This window comes from Octopus bimaculoides, chromosome 21 (genome assembly GCF_046866305.1).
Source record: "Octopus bimaculoides isolate indiv1 chromosome 21, ASM4686630v1, whole genome shotgun sequence".
NCBI classification, from domain to species: Eukaryota; Metazoa; Mollusca; class Cephalopoda; order Octopoda; family Octopodidae; genus Octopus; species Octopus bimaculoides.
This window is the reverse complement of record NC_142948.1, coordinates 7,066,581-7,090,029: the sequence shown is the minus strand read 5'-3', so window position 1 is coordinate 7,090,029 and position 23,449 is coordinate 7,066,581. Positions and strand designations below refer to the sequence as shown.

General features: G+C 34.1%; 1 protein-coding gene across 9 annotated transcripts in view; it reads left to right on the top strand.

Annotated features, from left to right (window-relative positions):
* LOC106880510 (voltage-gated delayed rectifier potassium channel KCNH8) overlaps positions 1–23,449 on the top strand; it is a 135,701-nt gene that overhangs the window by 92,205 nt on the left and 20,047 nt on the right. For 5 of the 9 annotated variants that reach the window (XM_052975403.2, XM_052975402.2, XM_052975401.2 and 2 more), the window contains exons 4-9: positions 1,745–1,881; positions 18,995–19,232; positions 20,163–20,320; positions 20,953–21,157; positions 22,087–22,278; positions 22,982–23,181. In XM_052975403.2, the coding sequence (XP_052831363.1) occupies positions 1,745–1,881; positions 18,995–19,232; positions 20,163–20,320; positions 20,953–21,157; positions 22,087–22,278; positions 22,982–23,181 (1,130 nt within the window). Of the gene's footprint in view, positions 1–1,744; positions 1,882–4,908; positions 5,955–15,981; positions 16,196–18,994; positions 19,233–20,162; positions 20,321–20,952; positions 21,158–22,086; positions 22,279–22,981; positions 23,182–23,449 lie in introns of those variants that run through there. The other 4 variants (XM_089339351.1, XM_052975404.2, XM_052975405.2 and 1 more) reach the window with 3 other exon arrangements.

Genomic DNA, 23,449 nt, shown 5'->3' with positions numbered 1-23,449 from the left:
TCTTCGTTCGTTTGTAGATTGACAAACTATTAATGTTTTCTGTTGTACAGTTAGTATTACGCAGGAAGAAAGACTAAAATTAAGAGATATACACAAATTTAAATAAGAACCGTTACGAAAGATATTCAAGGTAGCTAATTCTATTATTAAATGAAAAGAGTTATTTCCCTTGCCAGGGAATTGATTATTATTTTTCTTATAATACGTGTGTTTCTAGTATATAAGCATTCAGATTACATATACTTAATTTTGATTAGGATTGCTGCCAATCGAAAGGATAATTATTTTGGATTCCGAGTGAAATCAACTTTGCAGTTTTGGTTAGAATCACTTAGTAGTTTCCTTGGAAAGCTTGATTATTACAATCTTTTCGTTTTCCTCTCTCTAAAGCATAGTAGCTATGCTTAAAATGGTTTTTGTTGTTATCTGTTTGATCATTAAAATGCAGTTACAAATTGCTATTCTGCTCAAATAACCTTGAGAAAAGCATGACTATAATAATCAAATTTCTAAGTAATCAGTTTTTTACATTTCAGTTATCTCAAAAGCTTGGATCAGTTTTGATCAACATTGATTGATCTGTACAAATAATTTGCTGAGAGTTTGTGATGCTAAAACATTGGTATGAATGTAATGTTGCTTTCTCTTTGTTTATTTCAATAGCAATAGGAATTTCTTCAGCAAGTGTATGTAATGAAGCTTAATTATTCTAATGATAGAAACAGTAAAGAGAATTGCAAAAACTTACTTGAAACTATTGTTATACAGGCATACCTCACCCTACGTCATTAATTGGTTCCAGGAGACACGACTTAAGTCGAATTAACTTGTCTCTAGGCTATAGAGATGTCAATAGCAGTTTTCCTTGCTTGGTGGCTGTGGTGAAAGAGGTTGTTAAGTGGACAAGGTTGAAAGGCATGAGGACAGATACATTCCTCTTTGCTTAGAGCTCTCATTGATTTCTTCAAGTTTCACTTGAAAAGGAAATTGAGAGTGGAGAGGGAAGCGCTGTCCTCGAGTGAGTTTATTGAAAGGTGGGTGAAAGTTGCAAAAATGACAAGAGTGGATCTAAGTGTAGATCTGTGAGTTGGAGAGAAGGAATTGGAGAGGGCACTTGCCCTTGGTGTTCAGGGAAATCTTGGACAGTAGGGTTCCTCAATTTTCCCTAGAGGTCTTCCTGTATCAGGAGGTCGTTATGTCTATCATCCTCCCGCCACCTTCTTTTCTTTTTTTTTTAACCTTTGTGTGCTATGTATATATCCCTTCTTTTCTGTGTATACTTACTTTCCTTTTTTTTTTAACATTTCATTATATGTAAACCCCCACACTTTATGTCTGTCTTTGTATTGTCCACCCTCATCCTTTACCCTTGTGGCAAATAAATGAAATTATCATTATTATTATTATTATTATTATTATGGTGAGCTAGCAGAATTGTTAACACACCAGACAAACTGTTTGGTGGGATTGCATCTGTCTTTACATTCTGAGTTAAATTCTGCTGAGATCAACTTTGCTTTTCATCTGTTTGGGGTTGATAAAATAAGTACCAGTTGAGCACTGGGGTCAATGTAATCGACTTACTCTCTATCCTAAACTTACTGGCCTTGTGCCAAAATTTGAAACCATTATAATAATAATGATAATAATAATAATGATAATAATACTCAGTTATCATTTCAGTTACAAGAAATCCATCTCAACTGGTAAACTGACTTTAGTTTTATAAATTTACTTTTTGCAGAACACGATCCTGATATCTTATCAAGTCCAACAAATGAATCACATTTCCAAAAACGAAAACGGAGAGGAAGACAAGTACTCTTTAATCTTTCAAAACAGTTTAAGTCCAGTAGGAAAAAGATGTCCCAGTTAGACAAGGTCAGCCATCTTTATATTACTTATTGGTCCATAAGAGTGTGTTTACTAATGAGATATTAATTTTTCAGGTTTTCATTCACTGTGAGTTGAGGGTATTATAATGCTATCTACTCACAATTTTATTATACTGACTAATCTCAGTTCCAGACATCAAATGAATGCAAATAAAAACAAAAAATGTATAAGATAACATTATTGAGTGACAATTTCCAACATGTTGAGTTTGTGGTCTTGTTTTCATTTTTATCTGAGGTAGTTACATGTTGCTGTGAGCCTCCCATATTTCATAATATAGAGAAATACAGGCTTCATTGGACTGGCTTGTCATTGTCATGCTAGATGAAGACAAAAATGGTATTCCAGTGACTCAGTGAAACACATCTACTTATTAGAACTTGTTTTGACATTAGTGTCAAAGCAAGAGAGATTATGAGAAATATTTAATCCATGTCTTTTAATTTTACATTTATTTCTTATTAAGACAAAAAGGAAAATGTCCTGATAAAATGGATTCTTCTATCTTTTACTTGTTTCAGTCATTAGACTGAAGGCAGTGCTCCAGCCATGCTGGAGCACTGCCTTGAACATTTTTTCAGTTGGACAAACTGACCCAGTACTTATTATGTTTTTGTAAAGCCTGGCATTTATTCTATCAGTCTCTTTTGCCAAACTGCTAAATTATGGGGATGTAAACACAACGGCACCAGTTGTCAAGGGGTACTGGGGGACAGACACAAACACTACCCCCCCCCCCCACACAAACATACAATAGTCTTCTTTCAGTTTCTGTCTATCAAATCCATTCACAAAGCTTTGATCGGCCCGAGGCTATAGTAGAAGACACTTGCCCAAGGTGCCATGCAGTGGGACTGAACATAGAACCATGTGGTTGGAAAGCAAACTTCTTACCACACAGTGAAGCCTGTACCTGTATATACTCACATATAAATATACCACCACCATCTTCAACAGGATTCATGCCTCAATTATAAATATCCAGAATCACAATTATCTCCCTGTAGATTTAAATTTAAATACAGGTGGATAACTTATCATTAAAATAATACATAAAACTCTTGCTTTATGCAAGAAAGTAAAATAATAAGCTTATTGTATACAGCACTCAGGTATACTACAACTCATCAAAAAGGTTTAAAAGAATAGACAGAAAACACGTATACAAGGAAGAAATGACAGCAACGAAAGCTAGAAGTATATACACACTGGCTAGAATAAATAGACAGAAAAGTGAACATTAAAGGCGTCATAAAGAGAAATGCTTTTTAGCAAGTTTCAGTAAATAGAATTAACACATAAATCATATGTAAAGTAACATATATTTGTGTGGAATTAAATTGTTTTGGCATATTTAAGCATGTGCTAAATGAATGATGCTGTTATATTAGATCATTTTAAATTTCAGTATATTTGAAAAAGTAAGGAAACGTCATTCCCACGTGTTCTCACAGCACCAGACTTTTGTGTGTGTGTGTGTGTGCGTGTGTGTGTGTGTGTGTGTGTGTGTGTGTTTGTGTGTGTGTGTGTGTGTGTGTGTATATACCTCCCTCCCTCCATCCATCCATCTATTTATCTAGCTATTTATCTATGCACACCTATGTAAGTTCTACCAATTATTAATGATAAATATATATAACAGATTGACTCTTTAAAAAAAAAAAAGATTATGACTGATAAAATAATGAAAGCAATATTTACTAAGCAAGGGAGCACTGATATACAAAGAAATAATTAGATGTAAAATATAAAAATTATTAGAATTGGGAATTAAATGTGGAAACATTATCAAGGAGGCCGGTATTTCTGCTAGCCACTTGATATATATTGTACATGCTGCTACATAACACATTCTTTTTAACTGTTTGTATTTTAATGGTTTATTATTTCCTATGTTGTTGAATACTAATTTTTCGTGAATACCTATTCTTGATATATTCCATTAAGGGTCTAAAATGATTTTCCCTGTCTCTCTGAAACAGCAAGGTATAATTCCTAAACTGATTGGGCTGATGATGGCCTTGCATTGTGTTCTTGAGCAAAACACTTCCTCTCACATTGCTCTGCAATCACTTTTGACACCTGATTTGTGGTACATTGTGCACCTGTTTAGACAATATTGATGGAGAGAGTTAGCTAATATGCTACACAAACATTTGATCACTATACACAAATCATTTCTGCAGGTCATTCAACAAAAGTTGAACACTCATATGTTGTCTTCAATAGGAGAGTCCATCATCATCATCATATATATATATATATATATATATATATGTAGTTTTCTGGTGTTATATTTATTTTTCCTGAAGATGTGTAAAGAAATTTTGATTTATTAAGTCTCTTAATGAATTCTTTATACTGAAATATATATTGAAGAAGATAAATATGTTCATTTAAATATATACGTTTTTGCGTCGTAACTCCTTTATTATTATTATTTTTATATATATATATATATATATATATATATATATATATCACTGAAACTCATACATGCAATTCTGAGCAGGCCTCACACTGTTATTACACTGACTGAACTCATTTCCATATATCAAATGTGTGCAGATGTATGCAAAATGAATAAGTGAATGAATAAATAAATAAAATAAAAATGCAATAAAATAAAATGAAGTAATAAAGAAAGAAAGAATAAAAGCTATAATGCAAACGGTATTGGATATAGGTTACTCAACAGATACTTGGCATTAATTGTTAATCTCATTTCAATGAATGAATTACGAGGAAACAATGCCCCCATGACCAATCGCCTGTAATCAAACAATGAAAAACAGAAACTATAATTGATTAATTACATCTTAATCTTTCACCAAAATACTCAAGTCCTAAAGCTGCTGTAGAAGTAGTAGTAGTGACAATATGGGTAGTAGTGATGCTATCCTGGTGGCGTTTTGGTTATGGTGCTACTAGTTGTGTTGTGGGTGTGCTCTGCATGATAGTGTTGCTGATAGTGGCTTTGGATGAGGGTAGCATTAGTGGTTGTTGTCCGTAGATTATATTTAGTAGATGTTGTAGCGATGATGTGGTGATAATTAAGTTGTGGTTATATTGTTAGAATAATGATGTAGTTGTCGCATCAAGTTCGGTTCATGCTGGAGCATTTTTAGTAGCAGAGAGACGTTGGTGGTAGTGGTGGTGAAGCAGAGGTTATACTGCTCTTAGTTGTCATGATGAAAAATAATAGGCTGAGTTTTACAACCATACAAAATGTTTTGACCTGTTTGCATAGTGTAAAGGATTGACCGAGAAGCATTGAATGGAGCAAGAATGCTGTGTATTACTGGTATTTACTGACTCTGGAAGGATGGAACCATAATGAACATTCATAGGATTTATATAGGACTAGCTTCCAGTTTAGCATTTTATTGTCTTGGATATCTTAATTACCTTCAACAAGTCTAACAACAAAATCTTAATAATAATAATAATAATAATAATAATATTCAACAAAACCTGTAACAAACGAAATAGATGTGCCTTTCAAACACAATTCCTATGGTCCTCTGATATTTTTGGCATCATGAGGATTTAAATAATAATGATATCAACCAATTTGGTCTTAAAATTAGGTGGTGAAATGAGCAAGATATGAGAATTTAGTTTTTCTTTCAAGTATAAACAGTTAAGAAACAGTTGAGAAATGTAAAATAAGTGATAACAGCAGCAACAGCAGTAATAAATAGTTCAACTTTAATATAGGGATCAAATAATAATATTATTGATAATTTCTGAACCAGGTTTGAATTCTTAGGCAAGCAGAGTTAAGTATCTTGCATTGAGATACAGCACAATGTCTGCAATAGAATTCAAGCTGACAAACCTAGGAACCAGGATTCCAGAATCTTATGCATTTAACCATTATAATTTTCAACCAGGCATTGGTTGGCATAAAAACATAAGGACACTTTATAATTCTTATTATAATGATTGATTTAGAATTAAAGTGGTTGTAGTTAAAAATTATCATAATGTATCAATTCAAGAAACGCAGTGTTGTGGATCCTACCCAAAATGTTATTGGGATGATGGATGAAATTGTAAGTATAATGGTTATATTTTATACATACATGTGTGCATTTTCTATAGTGAATATAATAGTCATATTATATTGTATTCTATATATGTATATATGTTTACACCAGTGAGCACAATGCATTAGTGTGTGTGTGTGTGTGTGTGTGTGTGTGCAGACATAGATGTATGGTTGAGAAGTTCTTTTTCCAGCCATGTGATTTCAGGTTCAGTCCTACTGTGTGGCACTGAGCTATAGCCGCTATAGCCTCAGAACAGCCAAAGTCTTGTGGGTGATTTGATAGATGGAAACTGAAGGAGGACTGTCATATGTATATATATATATATGCATGCATGTGTGTGTGTGTGTGTGTGTTAACATCTGCAATTGATTGTACAAAAGTGCAGTGGTTGGTATTGTCAGTTTCTCCCATTAACAAAGTATTTTGTGCCTTTGAAGCCATGTGGAATAAGTGACCCCTTACTTGAAAAACAAATAAGGGTTAGCATCAGGTAGCGGGTGGGTTCCATAGGCATATACTCTTTTATTGTAAGGCTCATGTTGAATTATCCTGACATAGTATATGACAAGGCTGGAACTTTGAATTATAAATAAGCTACCTACACAGTATCCTTCTACCTAGTTTTACTCACAAAGCTTAGATCAATCTGAGTTTATGGTAAAAGATACTTGCCCAAGATGCCAGTCAGTGGAACCATTCCTATGACTGCATGATTGTGATTAGAACTTCTTAACCTTTCACTCATAACAACATTGATTTAATAATGAATTACCATGCAGTTCATTGCATGCGTATGTGTGTGTGTGTGTGTGCGCCCATGTGTGTGTGTGTGAGATCAAAGCAGCTAGAATATACATATATCCTTAAATGTCAGTGTTTGTGGTATACAATGTATAGCTAAAGTGTATATAAGTGAAACATGCGCATGTTTGTTTGCCCTTCTGTATTTAAACATAGTTATAGATACGTATTTATGTGTGCATATCCTGTACCCATGTAATTTAACCACTACTACCTTAAGTTTCATAAACAAAATTAGAAGCGGTTTTTGTATATATGTGCATGTGAACGTAACTTTATGAGAGCTAGTGTATTTATGTTTACATGTATTTAAAATATGTATATACAAGTTTATGACAAGCGTATGTGTATGTAAGGAAGATTAAGTCGTTGTATTAATAGCCTTCTCTCCATTATCATCGTTGTTTTAACCTCCACTCCATATATATGCATATGTTCACTAATTGATGTAGATGTACTAATTATGGACAGGTGCTCCACTGCATGTACATATGCACACACATGCATACAGACACACATTATAGACATACACCCACCACCACCACCACCACCACCACCACACACACACATAATCCTTTCTGCTATAGGCACAAGGCCTGAAATTTTGGGGAGGGGTAAGTCGATTACATCAACCCTAGTATTCAACTGGTACCTAATTTATCGACCCTGAAAGGATGAAAAGCAAAGTCGACCTCGGCAGAATTTGAACTCAGAACGTAGCAGCAGACGAAATATTGCTAAGACACACACACATATAATGTGTGTAATATATAACTGTGTGTGTATATGTGTGTATACACTCACATACATTTATATATGTATATATGTGTATGCATACATGTATATGAGGTACCCATTTATTCATATACATGCACGCAGTACTTCCTGCAGTATATACACAAATGGGCACCTTGTCCAACCTCCTCTAAACATTTCTTCCCACCTCACCCATAATTTCTCTCACTGCGACTACTCCACCCCTTGAAACCATCCTATTTTTCTTGCTACCTGGAACCATGTCACTTGTTAGATATTCTTCATTCATTCATTATTGTTCTCCTCACCCACATCTTACAGTGATAGTCCCACCAACCACACTGAACTACCAAATTATCTCCCCTAATGCACTACTCCTGCCTCTTTCCCCATCAGGTGTCATGTCTCCCTTGTTCCCCTTTTGTCAACTGTATTATATTTACTGTTTCTATTTGACACCACCCATATGTTTCTCTCTCCTAATCTTATTTACATCCCTCTATTTTTCCCAACTCACACACCATTACTCATCCATCATTCCCTACATCCACCCTTCAACCCTACCCATCTTTAACATTCTTGCTTACCTCCCAACCCCCCATCTCTTGCTCCCTCCCCATTTTTGCAATCCCCTCCTACCCACACTCCTAGTTCCTCTGTCTTAATGCACTTCTACTCATCTCATACCTTGAGGAGACACTTAGGCTTGCAGCTCCTACTGATCATTCTCTCTCTCTCTCCTAAATCTGATTAACCATGTAGATCCTCTACTACAGAACCTTCTTGCCTCTCCCTTTATCCTGCCCTCCTTTCACACTCTTATGTCTCATCTCCTCCTATAACTCTGCATTTTTTTCCTGGTTTTGTGGTCTTGCAAGCTGCATGGTGACTTCACTATTGCTGGTGGCAAGAAAAAATGCACCCAGTACATACTGTAAAGTAGTTTGCACTAGGAAGGGTATCCAGCCGTAGAAATCATGCTAAAGCAGACAATGTAGCTGAATGTAGCCCTTGGACACCTTACTTGCTTCATTTTCGTGATTTGTTCTATGTATTGTTGGACAGGACCTGATAGTGTATTTGTGTTTTGTTAGGGGATCATTCTGGCATAGTTTCAAAAATGCACAACTGTTGTGTCCTGGATTGTGTACTTGCCAAATAGCTGTTGTTTAATTGAAGTAAGCCTTTTGGCCACTTTTCAAATGAACAGCAAATTATTGAATGCTGATATCTTGTTTCTGCTGGATTTGAGCAATTTCCCCACAGCTGTTTTGTTTTGTTGGAGAAAATATCACAGCTTCAGATCCCTCATTAAAATACTAGAAAACATGTTTGATGGACTGTATTTACTTACAGAATTCAGCATTAATAAGTTCATTGAATACATCAGTTAGGTGCGAGCAGTAGGGATCTATTTATCTATTGTCAATTACATGCTGTACAAACAAGGCTCAAAAGTCTTCATCCTTTGGTACTCTTCTGTAAAAGGGCTAGCTGTCTTTATTTGTTTGATGTTTCTTTGGCAAATGATCTTGGAAACCATTTCATGCATTTGTTGTATTCCATGCAAGGTGAATTCCTGTTGTGAGAATTGAGTACCAAAGGGTCTATTATTTTCATTATTGGCAATTCAGAACTCCAAGATAGATTCAGGTTCCAGTGTTTGCTCAAAATTTCTGATGTATTTGTTCTTTGCATGGGCTATCACATACACACACTCACAAGCACATACACACACATTTGATCTTTCATTTGCCAGTTATTTTTGTCCTCCACCAGCTCAGTTATTAATAAAAAATATCTTATTTTAGATAATTCCAAAATTCATGAGGAATTTAGTGCACAGAAAGTTTGCATCAGGAATCTGTCACCAGTCCTCTTTTATCTATTAGAATGCTTGAAAATATAACACAAGATTTCAAAACCATTTGTTTTGGAGAGGGTTTTCCATATAGATAACTTTGTCTGTTGAAGTGTTGCAGCAGTCGTTCTTAAGCTGCCATCTTAATTTAGTCTAAAATTGGAAAGACCAAAGTGCTAATTACTAAGAGGAGGTGCAAAATCTTAGTTAAATCTGTGAAAAAGCCCTGGTTGATATGAAGAATGGAAGTTAGTATTGAGCAGAAAATTTGCTATGACAGTATTTCTTCTTCAGCAACTCAGTGCTGAATCTGTTTGAGATGGAATGAAAAATAGGTCAGTTTCAAAACACTGATGCCCAGATCAGAAAAGCAAAGTTTGAAGGGAATAGTTATCAATTCCTTTGATTTCTAATTAGAAGCAAATAGGTAATAACACTTACTGACCAAGGAACAAAAATAGTTACACAGTGTTATTGATACTTATGTTATTTTATTGACTCCAGATATAAAAAGTAGGTGGGGTTTGAGCACAGAATGTAAAGAGACATGACTAAAGATGCAAGTCAGTAATTATTTCCACCACACCACAACTGTTTTTAGTAACAACAAAAGTAATTATTCAGTGAATGTTGATGAACTGACATTTTCCATTGATTTATTATTTGGTTTGTCTGCTCTCTCTGCGTTTCTCTTGCTAATCCAGCCAGTCATTTGCCTCGACTTTATATTTTACTTTTTCCTCCTTCTGAGTACATAATCTCTACCTGATAATGCTAGACACCTTCCTTCTTTCTTCTCCTCTTTCTCTTTCCACATGTACACACATACTTTCACATCTACACATGCACTCTGTCTGTCTGTCTCACAACTTTTTAGTTTATACTCTCATCTTTTTCTCTGTTGCTGCTATTATCTCTCTCTCTCTTTCTCTCTCTCTCTCTTTTCACTCCTGTTCTCTTTCATTTCCTTCCTATTTAATCACCCATCTTTCCTTCGCCTTCTCTGACATCGTTCCTTGACTACCTCCTAATATCTTAAATATATACCATCACTGTTGCTGCTTTTGGGTTAGAAAAAACTGTTGATACACTTCCAGTCAGAAACATGTTTGATATGTGTGCGCTAGACATTATCATCATCATCATCATCATCATCATCATCATCATGTAACATTTGTTTTCTATGCTGGTGGCATGGGTTGAATGGTTTGACATTGTGGCAAGACAAAAGGCTGTACAGAGCTTCCATGTCAAAAGCTGGGTCAACAGATCCACTTGTTCAAAATTACCAACAATAGCTGATCATTTGCACTATAATTCCGTCACTTGACATACTCCTAGAGATACCAGATTCACTAATAAAACCACACACCTGGCTATAAGTGATTCAGTTGTTTTATGTTCCCAGCAGTAACAAATTCATCAGCACCATATAACCATCAATGGCAAATATCACTCACATCACACCGAACGGTAACAAATTCACATATACCGCATTTCTACACCAAATTCACCTGCCCTATACTCCTGACAATAATAGATCACTTGTACCACACACACACATCATTTGTACCTCATCTCTGACAATAATAGATGTTAATCCTCACTAGGCCTTTCATGAAGTTTAGCCAGGTTTTCATATTCCCACCAGAATATAGGGCAAACATTGTAAATGAGATACATCTATCATCTCAATCACTTGGCATGAAACTAATGGTAGCTTTGTTAACCCACAAATAAAGAATATTCATCCACCAATGTGGTTTTGAGCACTCATTCTCACTGTCCAATATTAGTGTGTATATGTGTGCGTGTGTGTGTGTGTGTGTGTGTATATATATATATATATATATATATATATATGACCTCCCCTTGCAAATACTAATCGGACACAGACTGTGTGTTGTTAGCCAGCTGGAGGAGATATCTTCCGTGGACTATAAACAACAGTAGCGTTGTCCTGTGTAGGAAGCCACACTTACTTGGCAAATATTTGTTATGATTCCGTACCGCTACTGTTTATATCTCACTCAGAGATGGGATGATGATGTCTGTTTGCATACAAATCTAAGGAAATGGATAAAGTGTACTGGATTGAGAAGGTTAAGAATTTGGAGGGAGAGGATGGGGAGGTAAAGAATCAGGTGTCAGGGTGTATTTAAGAGTTTTAGTGGTGGATGGAATTGGTAGTATATGATCTTGAACAAATGAGTGGTATGAAAATAATAATATACGTACATAGACACACAAACATAGATATATATACTTATCTGTGTGTGTGTGTGGAGAGAGAGAGAGAGAGAGAGAGAGAGAGAGAGAGAGAGAGAAAGAAAGAGAAATAGTGAGAGCTGTAAACATATAGCTATGTTTGTATGTGTATGTACGTATGTGTTTGTATGTGTATGTACATATGTGTGTGTATATACATGTGTGTGTGTGTGTATATTATACTTACATACACATATGTATAAGTATATACATATGTGTGCATGTCTTATCATTATTATTATTATTATTTAGTGCAAAGCACCTTGGCACCATTCATATGTTCAAGGCCATATGCTAGCAATTCCATTTACTGCTAAAACTCTTAACCACACCCTGACACCTGGTTCATTTCTTCCTCTTCCCCAAATTTTTGGTAGACCAAGATGCTGGTCATACCCTGGGATTGAACCAAAACTACATTACTTGCAAAGTAAACTTCTTAACCACACAGCCTGGCTTGCACTTACAATATTTGATGATGTGTAGAAATCTTGAGACATAATGTGTATTTGGGAATATGCATATACATATCAGTGTGCATATAGAAATGTTTTGATTCTCTCAGGATATAAATGCACATGTTAGTGTGTGTGACCTTAATTCTGTGGAGAAAAACAAGCAAATCTTTTCCTTTATTATTAGCCAAAACTGTGCATTGGAGGGATAAACATTACAAATAAATTAGAAGTGACAAATTAAGAGGAATGATAAACACTTCTTAAACCCCCAAATCATTATAAACTTGGAAGAATTCATCTATTGATTTTGGCAAGCTTTCATGTACCTGATTAAAAGAAACAACAAAATAAAGCATAAAAAAACTACCTGTAATTTCTGAGATTTAGTACTAAGGTAGCCAGTGGTGTCCATTTGTAGACACTACCTAGCGCTCTCTTCAGAATCATGCAGTGCAGTCAGGAGAAACATAGCTATATGCGTATCACTGGTGAACAAAATGTCCAGTCAGAAGCAGAAACTAAATTTGATGTTATCTCTGAGTTAGACAGTAATGAAGATGCTGATCTTGTCAGGAGGAAATTAGTGGAAGTGAGTTGTATCATGTTCATTAATTTGTTTGTGTGATATATTTTTTGATGATTACTTAATTCATGTATTGTTTGTTATTTTTTGTTCATATCACTGACAACTTTGTATCTTCCTTTGAGGTTAATCTCACTTAAAAAAAATGTCAGTGTCCTTGTGGGGTAGAATGTGTCTTCTAAATTTTACTTACAAAGCTTTAGTTAATCCATAGTTATGGTAGAAGCACTTGCCCAAGGTACCATGCAATGAGATCAGCCCCAAAATTTAACAGTTGCAAATGATAATTATTAAAGATATAGATATTTCCATCACTTGTTAAGGTTATCTCTACAAATTTTTGGAGAAATTATGGCCAGCACTGATTTTGTTGCGATGTTTCATATCTGAGACACCTAATGTAAACAAAAATGAGATTGACGATGAAAACTGGATAATGGGCATAGAACGTAGTATTCTTTTCTACTCTAGGCACAAAGCCCAACATTATTGGGGAGGGAGCCAGTCGATTAGATCGATCCCAGTATGCTGCTAGTACTTTGAGGGAGGGAGGGAACTAGTCAATTGCATCGACTCCAGTGTTTCACTGGTACTTAATTTATCAACCCCGAAAGGATGAAAGGCAAAGCTGACCTTGGTGGAATTTGAACTCAGAATGTAAAGGCAGACGAAATACTGCTAAGCATTTCGCCCGGTGTGCTAATGTTTCGGCCAGCTTGCTGCCTTCATAGAACACAGTATTGACTTAGAAATAAAAACGTTTAATAGACTTTGTAAGTATATTATGGTTGCATAATGAAACAAGGTGTCCCTATGAGTAATTAAGATGTCTCCATGCATAATATCTTCAGCAAAAATATATCTCAACTCTACCAATTCTTTCTTAATGTCATGGAGCAATTTATCTCTCATTATGACAAATAAAAATATTTGAATTTTTATCCTTCTGCCTCATGATTTTCAGTATCTTCCCACTACACCACATTGTAGTGTTTCCTCAAATTGGAAGTTTTCAAAAAGTTTATCATTTTGTTCCCCATATTAGCTGACTGACCTATCATTATTTTATTCTAGTCTCTACCAAAGTGGTTCTCAAAACTTCTGTCTTTTTTACTCCATGGCACACTTTAGAGCAAGTAAAAAGATATTTTGGCACATTTTGTAGGTAAAGAAAAAAAATGTGTTAGAAAAAAAGGTATTATATATTATAGCTTTCAAATATAATTTCGACTAGACAAAATGATTAAATACTTTCTTTAGTCAATAAAGAAAGCATAATTATCAAGACTTTATATTTAGAGTTTCAGTTTGTATTTTTTTCATTTTTAAGATGTAATTTTATTACTTTCATGATGCTTCTAGCCACATCTTATGGCATCCCAGTGCATCCTCTGGGACCTGCTGTTCTACAAGAATAAGTGAGAAAAGAAAATATGATTAATTTATTTTCTGTGGTTGGGGGTAGACAATGAGATCATCATTTAACATTTGCTTTCCATACTGGCATGGGTTAGACGGTTTGACTGAAGCTGGTAAGCCAAAGAGCTGTATCAGGTTCCAGTCTGATTTGGCACGATTTCTACAGCTGGACGCCTTTCCTAACATCAATCACTCCAAGAGTGTAATGGGTACTTTTTATGTGCTACTGGCATGAAGTTGTGATATCTACATTAAAGAAGAATATTCTTCTAGGGAAGAAAGTCTAGTTCACTAATTGAAAGACAAATATTCAAGTAGTTTAGTTTATAAAAATGTAATCTATTCACTTCAAGCACGTTACTTATTCAAATAATTCATACAACAAATACAACAGATGAGATATTCATTGGCTTGAAGTGCTGAGTTTTAATTCTTTCTGATGAAAGTTACTGAGATAAATCTTCCAGGGTACCCAGGAATGATTAAATGTTTATATCTGATGGAATAACAAATCTTATTAACTGGTACTTATTTTATTAGCTCTGAAAGGATGAAAAGCAAAGTTGACATTGATGGAATTTGAACTCAGAACATAAGGATAGACAGAATGCCACTAAGCAATTTTCCCTGCATGCTAACATCTCTGCCAGCTCACCACCAGGAAACTGTAAAATATTAAAAACTAACGATTGATGAAAAATACTCGGATACCATTTACATGAAAAAAAACAAACAATAGTTACACTTGTGTTGGCCATTAAGCAAGTATTTTCTTATCAATCGCATACTTATTTCTAATTAGCTTCTTCATGCTAATTGTATTAAATATGTTAACCTTACTTAGTTATTGAAACATATTAGGATTAATTTAAACCAAATGATAAAAGTCTGATAAATCAACAGAGTGGCTTACTGTTTGATTTAACTGACTTACATGTATGTTAAGTATTGGCAGAATCAGTAATATGCCCTTTACTTATCAATTTTGGTGCTCTGACTAATCTAACATGTGAGAAAGAGAGTGAGAGAGAGCGAAAGGGGGTGGCAGAGAGAGAGAGAGAGAGAGAGAAAATGACGGGTATAATCTCTTGGCTGGATTATTTATTACTTAATGTAATAATTTCAATATTCGTTTGGATGAGTACGTACAAATTTGTGAGTGTATGTATATATTTGTATATGTGCGTGCATGTGTGTATGTATGTAAAGATATATAAATGCATATATAGGCTTATGTATACATATGTGTATATATGTATGTATGCATGTGTATGTATGTATGTATGTATATGTAGTGTTTGTGTTTGTGTGTGTGCAGATGCATTTTCTTTTTCCTGCTGGCTCTCTCTCTCTCTTTCTCTCTCTTACACACACACACATACATGAGTGTGTATGTGCGTCCCCATGCATTCATGTTTGCATGTGTATGAAAATGTATGTGTGTGTGTGTGTGTGTGTGTGAGATCTTCATTTGGTAGATAAAAGGTTTGTTACAAAAAGATGATAAAGAGATTATGTGCATGTACACACACACACACACACACAAATACATACATTATAATCTATTAATTAATTCATATTCCACTACACAATATTTTTGGATAATTTAATATGCTCGTTTAAGATATATCCTTTTAATAAACATAACAGTTTTAGCCTTTCTCCATGAGAGAATTAATTAATTAATTAATCCTGTTTACTAAATCAAACCAACCAGTTAAGCTGAGTCCCAGGTTGTATACACTAGAAATAGCTATGTAAGCTAGAAATCTTTCCATGGTTGAGAGATGGGTAGTCTTTGTTTGATGAATGGCTAAGAAAACTAGAAACTAGGCAGAAAAATCTCACTTTTTCTGTTCATGGAGAGAATAGAAATACGTACTTGTTCACAGCGGTGCTAAAATCTAATGTTCATTATTTCAAATTATAATCTCTATACAGTTTCTTCTGTATAATATGTGTCTATACACACATTTAAAATTTACAACCAACAGTTTTTCTGGATATACATTTTTCCTGAAAAAAAGAAACAGACATGGATTGCATTCTTTCTTTTCCCAGTTTTTTATGGGAAATGGTTGAAGATTACAATTGTATTGTAAGTTTATATTATTATTACAATATGTTCCATTGGTGTAGACTTTGGTTTGTTGTATCTTGTGTTGTTTTTGTGTTTGATCTGATGTGTAGAGTATGCACAATGCAAGTTATTATTATGGTATGTTGGACGTTAGTTTCATATATGTTGTAGGCTTGGTGTTTAGTGTTTTAATGTTGGGCAAGGTGTGTCTAGAGTATGTTGTTTGGGTTGTGAACACGATCAATGTTTTCCTTGGTGATGACAGTTGCAGGATGTCCAGACCTTGGGTGATCTTCAACACTCTACCTTTCCCTCCTAAATTCAGCTACCCACTTTTGCACTGATGACCAAGCTACAGCATCATTCCCTAATGTAGCAACCATATCAGCATGAATGTTCTTGGATGTTAAACCCTTTTTATGTAGGTATTTGATAACATGACGGTGTTAAATTTTGTCCATTTTCAAGATAAGTTGCTATTAGTTGTTTTTGAAGTCTTCTCTGAACAGTCAGATGTCAGTTTACCTGGAAAGAAACAATGCAGTTATTAATAAGAAGGGTTGAAATTAATGTATGCGAGATTTCACAGGTATAGCGTCACTCCTTCATAGTCGGCCCACTAGTGAAGCTAGAAGGGGGGCAGAGGGGGAAGTCCACCCCATATAGCACTTTTATGGGTGTGCCACCACTTTTGGGTATGCTGTAGGCAATATGTATTTTTTGTAAGGGCCTGGAGCCTGCAAAATGAAGGGCTGCTCCACATGGCACACATTCTAGCTACGCCAGTGAGTCAGCCTATGAACTTTTCAGCCCATCCTCATAGAGTACACTTTCTGATAATCCTAATATTTAATAAATGCCATAATCACATTACTTTTTAATCAAATCGTAATTAACAAAAGCTAATTATTATTAATTGTACTAAATCAGTACTTTTAACTAAATTCATAATCAATATGCACTTAGTGTATATTAATAGTTTTAATTTTCTTCTAATTTTTGTCTTAATACTGCTATCAAATATCATGATGGACTAAGTCACCCTAACACCTATTCCCACTACCATCATCTTTATTATTATTATTATTATTGGTGACATTCTTATTAACATTGCCTCCATGATGTTGATGATTATTATGACCACTTTTATCAACATTATCATTGTCTATAATATTATGTTGTAATAAATAATAACACTTTCAGATATAGAAAAATAAAAATTTTTATTATTTGTAATACTATGGTGGTCACAGATAAATTACCATGTGTTTAAAACTCTTCGTGTTATTAGCATATAACCAATTCTTAGCCCAATAAGAAGAGGTACAGTCACATACATAGTCCTTAGAAGTTTTTATCATCAGGTCTTATCAGGTTTACCTTTTTGATTACATAAACTTCCACCTTAATTGTCACTACTTAAACAGTTTAAAAATTTAGAGAGACATGTTAAATTGTATATGTTAAGTTGGATATGTTTGTTGTTGAGTCTTTGATATTGTTCAAATGGTTCATATGTGATAAATGCTAGTTGGTTTGAATCCTCTAAAAAGGGTTTTTCTAATTTATGCTTGAGCTGTTGCATTCCATCGTCAGCCTTTAAAGTGTCTGGTTTTACTTCCCAGTATTAGGAAGACAGCTGTGGGCTTGTCTTCAGTGAAATTAGATTTCCCAAGAAATTAATAGATTTTAGATGATAGAACCAGAGGAATGTGTTCACAAGTGTTATAGACAAAAGTCCAGTATGATACTTTTTTATACTTTTGACAATAACAATTTTTAGCTAGATGTGAGGCATGAAATTATTGGTGATATACTGGGGATGATTCAATTAATTATTCTTTCTCTCTATAAACAATCTTTTTTGCCAGTGTTTACAGAAATTTAAGTTTTAGATAAAATATTATCACTATACATCAAAATATATTACATTTACATAAACATTTTTAAACGCATTACTACAATGGTGTAAAAATAAACATTGACATTTTTCTTCATGTGATTGAAATCTTATGATCAAATAATTTCTTTAGAGAGAATCAATGGAAAAAATTTATTAGAATGACAATGACAAATGTTAATTGACTTGATGGACATAGCCTGTGGATAACTGACTGAAGAGACATAACCTGTGATTAATTGACTGGATAAAATATCTCAGGGATGACAACCTCACTCCATTGACCAGACTTATGTTAACATTGATGATTTGTTTCTTTTTACTCTTATATTTATCTACCATCTTGTATTTAAATACCATCTATTTAAACTTTTTGGTTATGGTTGAATTTACATTTACTTACATGTGAATTGGTGTGAATGGATTTGGTGTTGGGTCACTGTGACATATTTCAAGGGTTCAAGTTGACAGTCTAGTCTAGCTTCTTTGTGTGTGTGTGTGTGTGTGTGTGTGTGTGTGTGTGTGTGTGTGTGTGTGTGTGTGTGTGTAGCAAGACACTTTGTCTTACATGATCTTGCATTTTCTAACTGTTGGGAATAGATGTCAAAAGCCTATAATAAAGTGATCTTCCATCCAAGAGGAAATATTTGTTTTTCATCAACAGAAACCAAAACAGAATTCTGATGCAATGAAGTTTTGATGTTCAAGAAAGAATTAACTTGTTTCAAGCTTGAATTTACATGAAACTGAATTATTTTTTTCTCATTATGAATGAAAATATTTATAATTTCCAGCAAATTTGAAAATGTCTAAATACTTTCACATTTTTTCTTTATTTGAAATCTTTTTGTTAACATTTAAGATATTTTAATATATGCATTACCTCAACCAAGTTGTTTCATGTTTTCTCATCTTAGCTGCAAGAGGCTGTATCTGGTCAACAGACTGTGCCAGAGTACAAAGTGGAAGTCCAAAAGAAAGGCAAAGGAATAATTCTTCATTATGGCTTTGTGAAAGTCCTCTGGGATTGGTTAATTATGCTATGTACCTTTTACATTGCTATTATGGTACCTTTCAATGCTGCATTTATTGTCGGAGAATTTGTCAGGACCACAATTTATGCTGATGTTGCAGTGGAGATCATTTTTGGAATTGGTAAGTAAATATGCATACTGAAGAAAAACAAAATTATATAACATAGTATTGATTCAAAATGAAATCCTGTGTCACTCTCATTCCTTGTCAGCAGTAAACATGAGCTTATATCATTGGGGCAAGGAAAATCTGTTTAACCCTATCACCTGAGCCTTGGATACATTTGGTGGTGTATGAATACAGGTTGTTGTGAGTCATTTGGGCCAGTCTTAGAATCACTGAATAAGGTCATGGGTACTGCCATTCCACTTCTCAGTAATTTACTTAAAAAAACCCACTCTAATTGGATGATGAAATTTCACTTATATGTGCTAAATATTACATGTATTTATGTATATATATATATATATATATATATATAAAATAATAATACTAATACTAATAATAATAATTAAGGATTATTATGAAGTAGCATTAGCATTACCTTTAATTCTTTTTTATCAACTTCAAATAGACCAACATGTTTCCACTGCATTGATTAGTAACCGTTGCAATTGCAACCTTACTATAATACTTGTACAGTTTCTTCAGGGTCTTCACTTTAATATCATTTGAATTAACTGTTTAAAGATTTATGTTGATTTTCCCTCTATTCTATGATGTGGAGTTGTATATATATATATATATATATATATATATATATATATATATATTTGCTTAATATGACTAGTGGACACGTGAATTGTCCATAAGCATTTGATCAACTACTTTAGGAATCTGATCCAATCTTTTTGGTATATTTCAAGCAGAGATGATACAATTTACCATATTGGATTGTTAAATATTAAAAACACCCACTTCATGTTTTCTCAGTTTTTCTGTTTTTCTCCCACTCAGTCTTCTACTCCTTTGTCTTCTCTCACTCTCCCTCAATATTCCATCATGCTGAGTGTTGTCTTTCACTTTCACTTCTCCTTTCATTTCTTTCAGATATCATTTTGAATTTCCGAACAACGTATGTCAGTAATACTGGTCAAGTGATTTATGATGGAAAACTTATTGCTTTGAACTACATAAAACAATGGTTTCTCATGGATCTTCTGGCTGCTATTCCTTTTGATTTACTTTATGCTTTTCAAGTAGAAACGGTGAGCGATATTCTATCATATATCAGAAGTGTTTGCGTGAGGGTGGAAGAAGTTTCTCTTGCTCATATGTATTTTGAATGTGTGTGTGTGTGTGTGTGGAGGGGGTGAGGTATTTGCCCCTAGAACACTGAAATTTTGCATAAAGATACATGTTATCAAGTAGTAGGTCATAAACTACTTGTCTTTTTCTGATACTTTCCATGAACCTAAACCAAGGCCAAGTAATGCTGTTAGTGGTTCTGCTTTGAAGTTAACTTATAGGGACTTTGGCAAATGACAACAAATTGAAGTAAATTCAAATTATTTATTCAAGGTTTGATTGGTTTGACAGATGATGTGGAACTGCAGGCATTCTTCAGCCGCACCAACAATGAGGGGCAGACATACTGACAATTACTACAGAACGGAGGTCTTTTCTTACTAAAAGCCAAATGCCTTGAAAGAAATTTGTATATTACACTGACTTGTTGTCTAACAATACCTCAACTTTCTATATAGGGCAAAGAAATCTGAATGCAAAAGGGTTAATTTTAACTTGTATTCTCCAGGTTGGTTGAATGGATAGTGAGATATATTATTAAACTTTGTGAAATAAACCAACAAAAACTGAAATTTTTGATTGCTTTTGCCAGGGTACTCTTATTCCATTGCTGAAGGTTGCCAGATTACTGAGATTAATACGGTTGTTCCAGAAAATGGACCGTTACTCACAATATGGAAGTGTTGTGATAATCCTGTTGCTGTCCATGTTTACTTTAACAGCTCACTGGTTAGCTTGCGTTTGGTACAGCATAGGGAAATTTGAACTACAGAAACATCCAACAAGCTGGAGGATAGGTAAGTACTAATGGAATTACATTTGGTGGAATTCTGCTTTAAGCTCCCCATATAACCACTCATAACCTTTTCACTTTTTGGAATTTTCAGAAAATCTTTGTGAATTTGTGTTCTACACATACGAATCCATATGGTTATGCAAAAACCAAAGACAAAAATTTTTTGTGTGATTTAAGGGCTATTTAGCTGTTATTTTTAGCACCACTCACAACCACCTGATATGCTCCTTGTTAGTTTGTCACTCCAATACATTGATGTATTTCAATATCTTTCTACCCATAAACACATTTAATGGTCTATTACTGGGATTTAAGCAAAATATTCAGATCTTCTGTATTTAAAAAAAAACTGTTGATTTAAAAAAAAGAATTTGGAAAAATTATAAAACAAAAAAAATTTTTTTTAAATTCGAAAAATTAAAACAATTTCTACCAATGTTCAGAGTACAAATTCACAAAAATTTTCTGAAAATTCACAAAAGATGGTTGGAAAGCAACCGTCCAGCCCACACAAGCCACACCTGAGCCATTACTCTTTTCTATATATATATACACATATATATATATATATATATATATATATATATATATATATATATATATATATATATATATATATATGTTACTAAATTCAACTTTTACGATGAAAGTAAACAAACAAAGTTTTTTTTTTTTTTTAGAAGCGCTGAGATGTATTGTAAGATACAGAAATAAATATATTTCTCAAACGCGTGATAATGCTATAAATAGCGTGATCAGGATAAATTACCCATATAATGCAGAAAAATACGTTACTGGCCAGCCCTGATCATGCTATTTATAGCATTATCACGCGTTTGAGAAATAGATTTATTTCTGTATCTTATATATATTACTGTTTTTAGACCTAAGTTTTTGCTGGTGTTTAATTTGAATTTCTCTGTTCTCTAGGCTGGCTGAATGAATTGGCGGATACATTAAACAGACCTATTATGAATCGCACACATTTACCTGATATGTGGAGTTGTTACTTAACAGCTCTCTATTTCACTTGTAGTAGTTTAACTACAGTAGGCTTTGGTAATGTATCAGCCAATACAAATGCTGAGAAGATCTTCTCTGTTTGTGCAATGCTCATTGGTGGTAGGTATCAGTTTTCTTTAATTTTGTATTTAATAATCCTCTTTCTTTTTATTTGTTTATATAAATTTTTGTATACTTGTATAAGAATTTGGAAGCATAGTTAGTGTCAATCTATCAGCAGAAAAAAAACTTCATGATTTATATCTTATCTTTCTTGCTGTGCGGTATTTTTTGGCCAAAATATTTAAATGTTACTGATTCAATTTCCCTTGCTGTAAAATAAGCACCATAGGAAACCAGTTAATCATTCATGCCATTGAGGGGAACTCTGAGTGGTTGCCTTGCCTGCTAGAAATAGAAATTACTTTTCAAAACACACCCTGCTATCTTAAGTAAGAAAGGGCATGTTAGATAAAGTAGTCCTACCTGCTCCTAAAAGATAGGATGGTCATAGTTGGAATGTCTTTTGATCTGAGCTAAATAACAACAGCAACAACTACTAATCATTGTAAGCAGCAGAATGCAGCATGTAATTAAGTTTATGTAAGCATGTAATTAGTAGATACACTAGTGAGGATAATTAATGATAGTATAGATAGCTGCATTTTGAGAGGGTATCTAGTTAATTATTAATGGATATGTACTGTTTACTTAGCGTGTACGTATATGAGATCATTGTATGTATATGATCAGCGTGTATGTATATGAGGTAATTTTATGCTGCAGTGAAAGTTCCATTCTAAATGTTTTGTTTCCTTTGCAGCAATGATGTATGCTTTGGTGTTTGGTAATGTGACTGCTATTGTGCAGAGAGCTTATGCGAGAAGAGCTACATTTCACATGAAAACTAATGACTTAAAGGAATTCTATCACACTTACAATATTCCGAAACCTTTGAAGCATCGAATCCAAGACTATTTTCAGAGTATGTGGACAATGAATAATGGAATCAATCTAAATGAGGTAAAAGAAAAAAAGAAGTTTTATCATCATCATCATCATCATCATCATCATCATCAACAGTTAATGTCCATGTTCCCTGCTGGCATGGGTTGGATGATTTGACAGGATTCAATGAGTGCAACGACTGCATCATTCTCCAGTGTCTGCTTTGGCATAGTTTCTATGGTGGCTGCCCTTCCTAATGCCAAACACTTTACAGCATGGAGTGGGTGCCACATGCATTATTCAAGTCACCATACAGCCCACAGGACTACAAACCCTGGTGGAG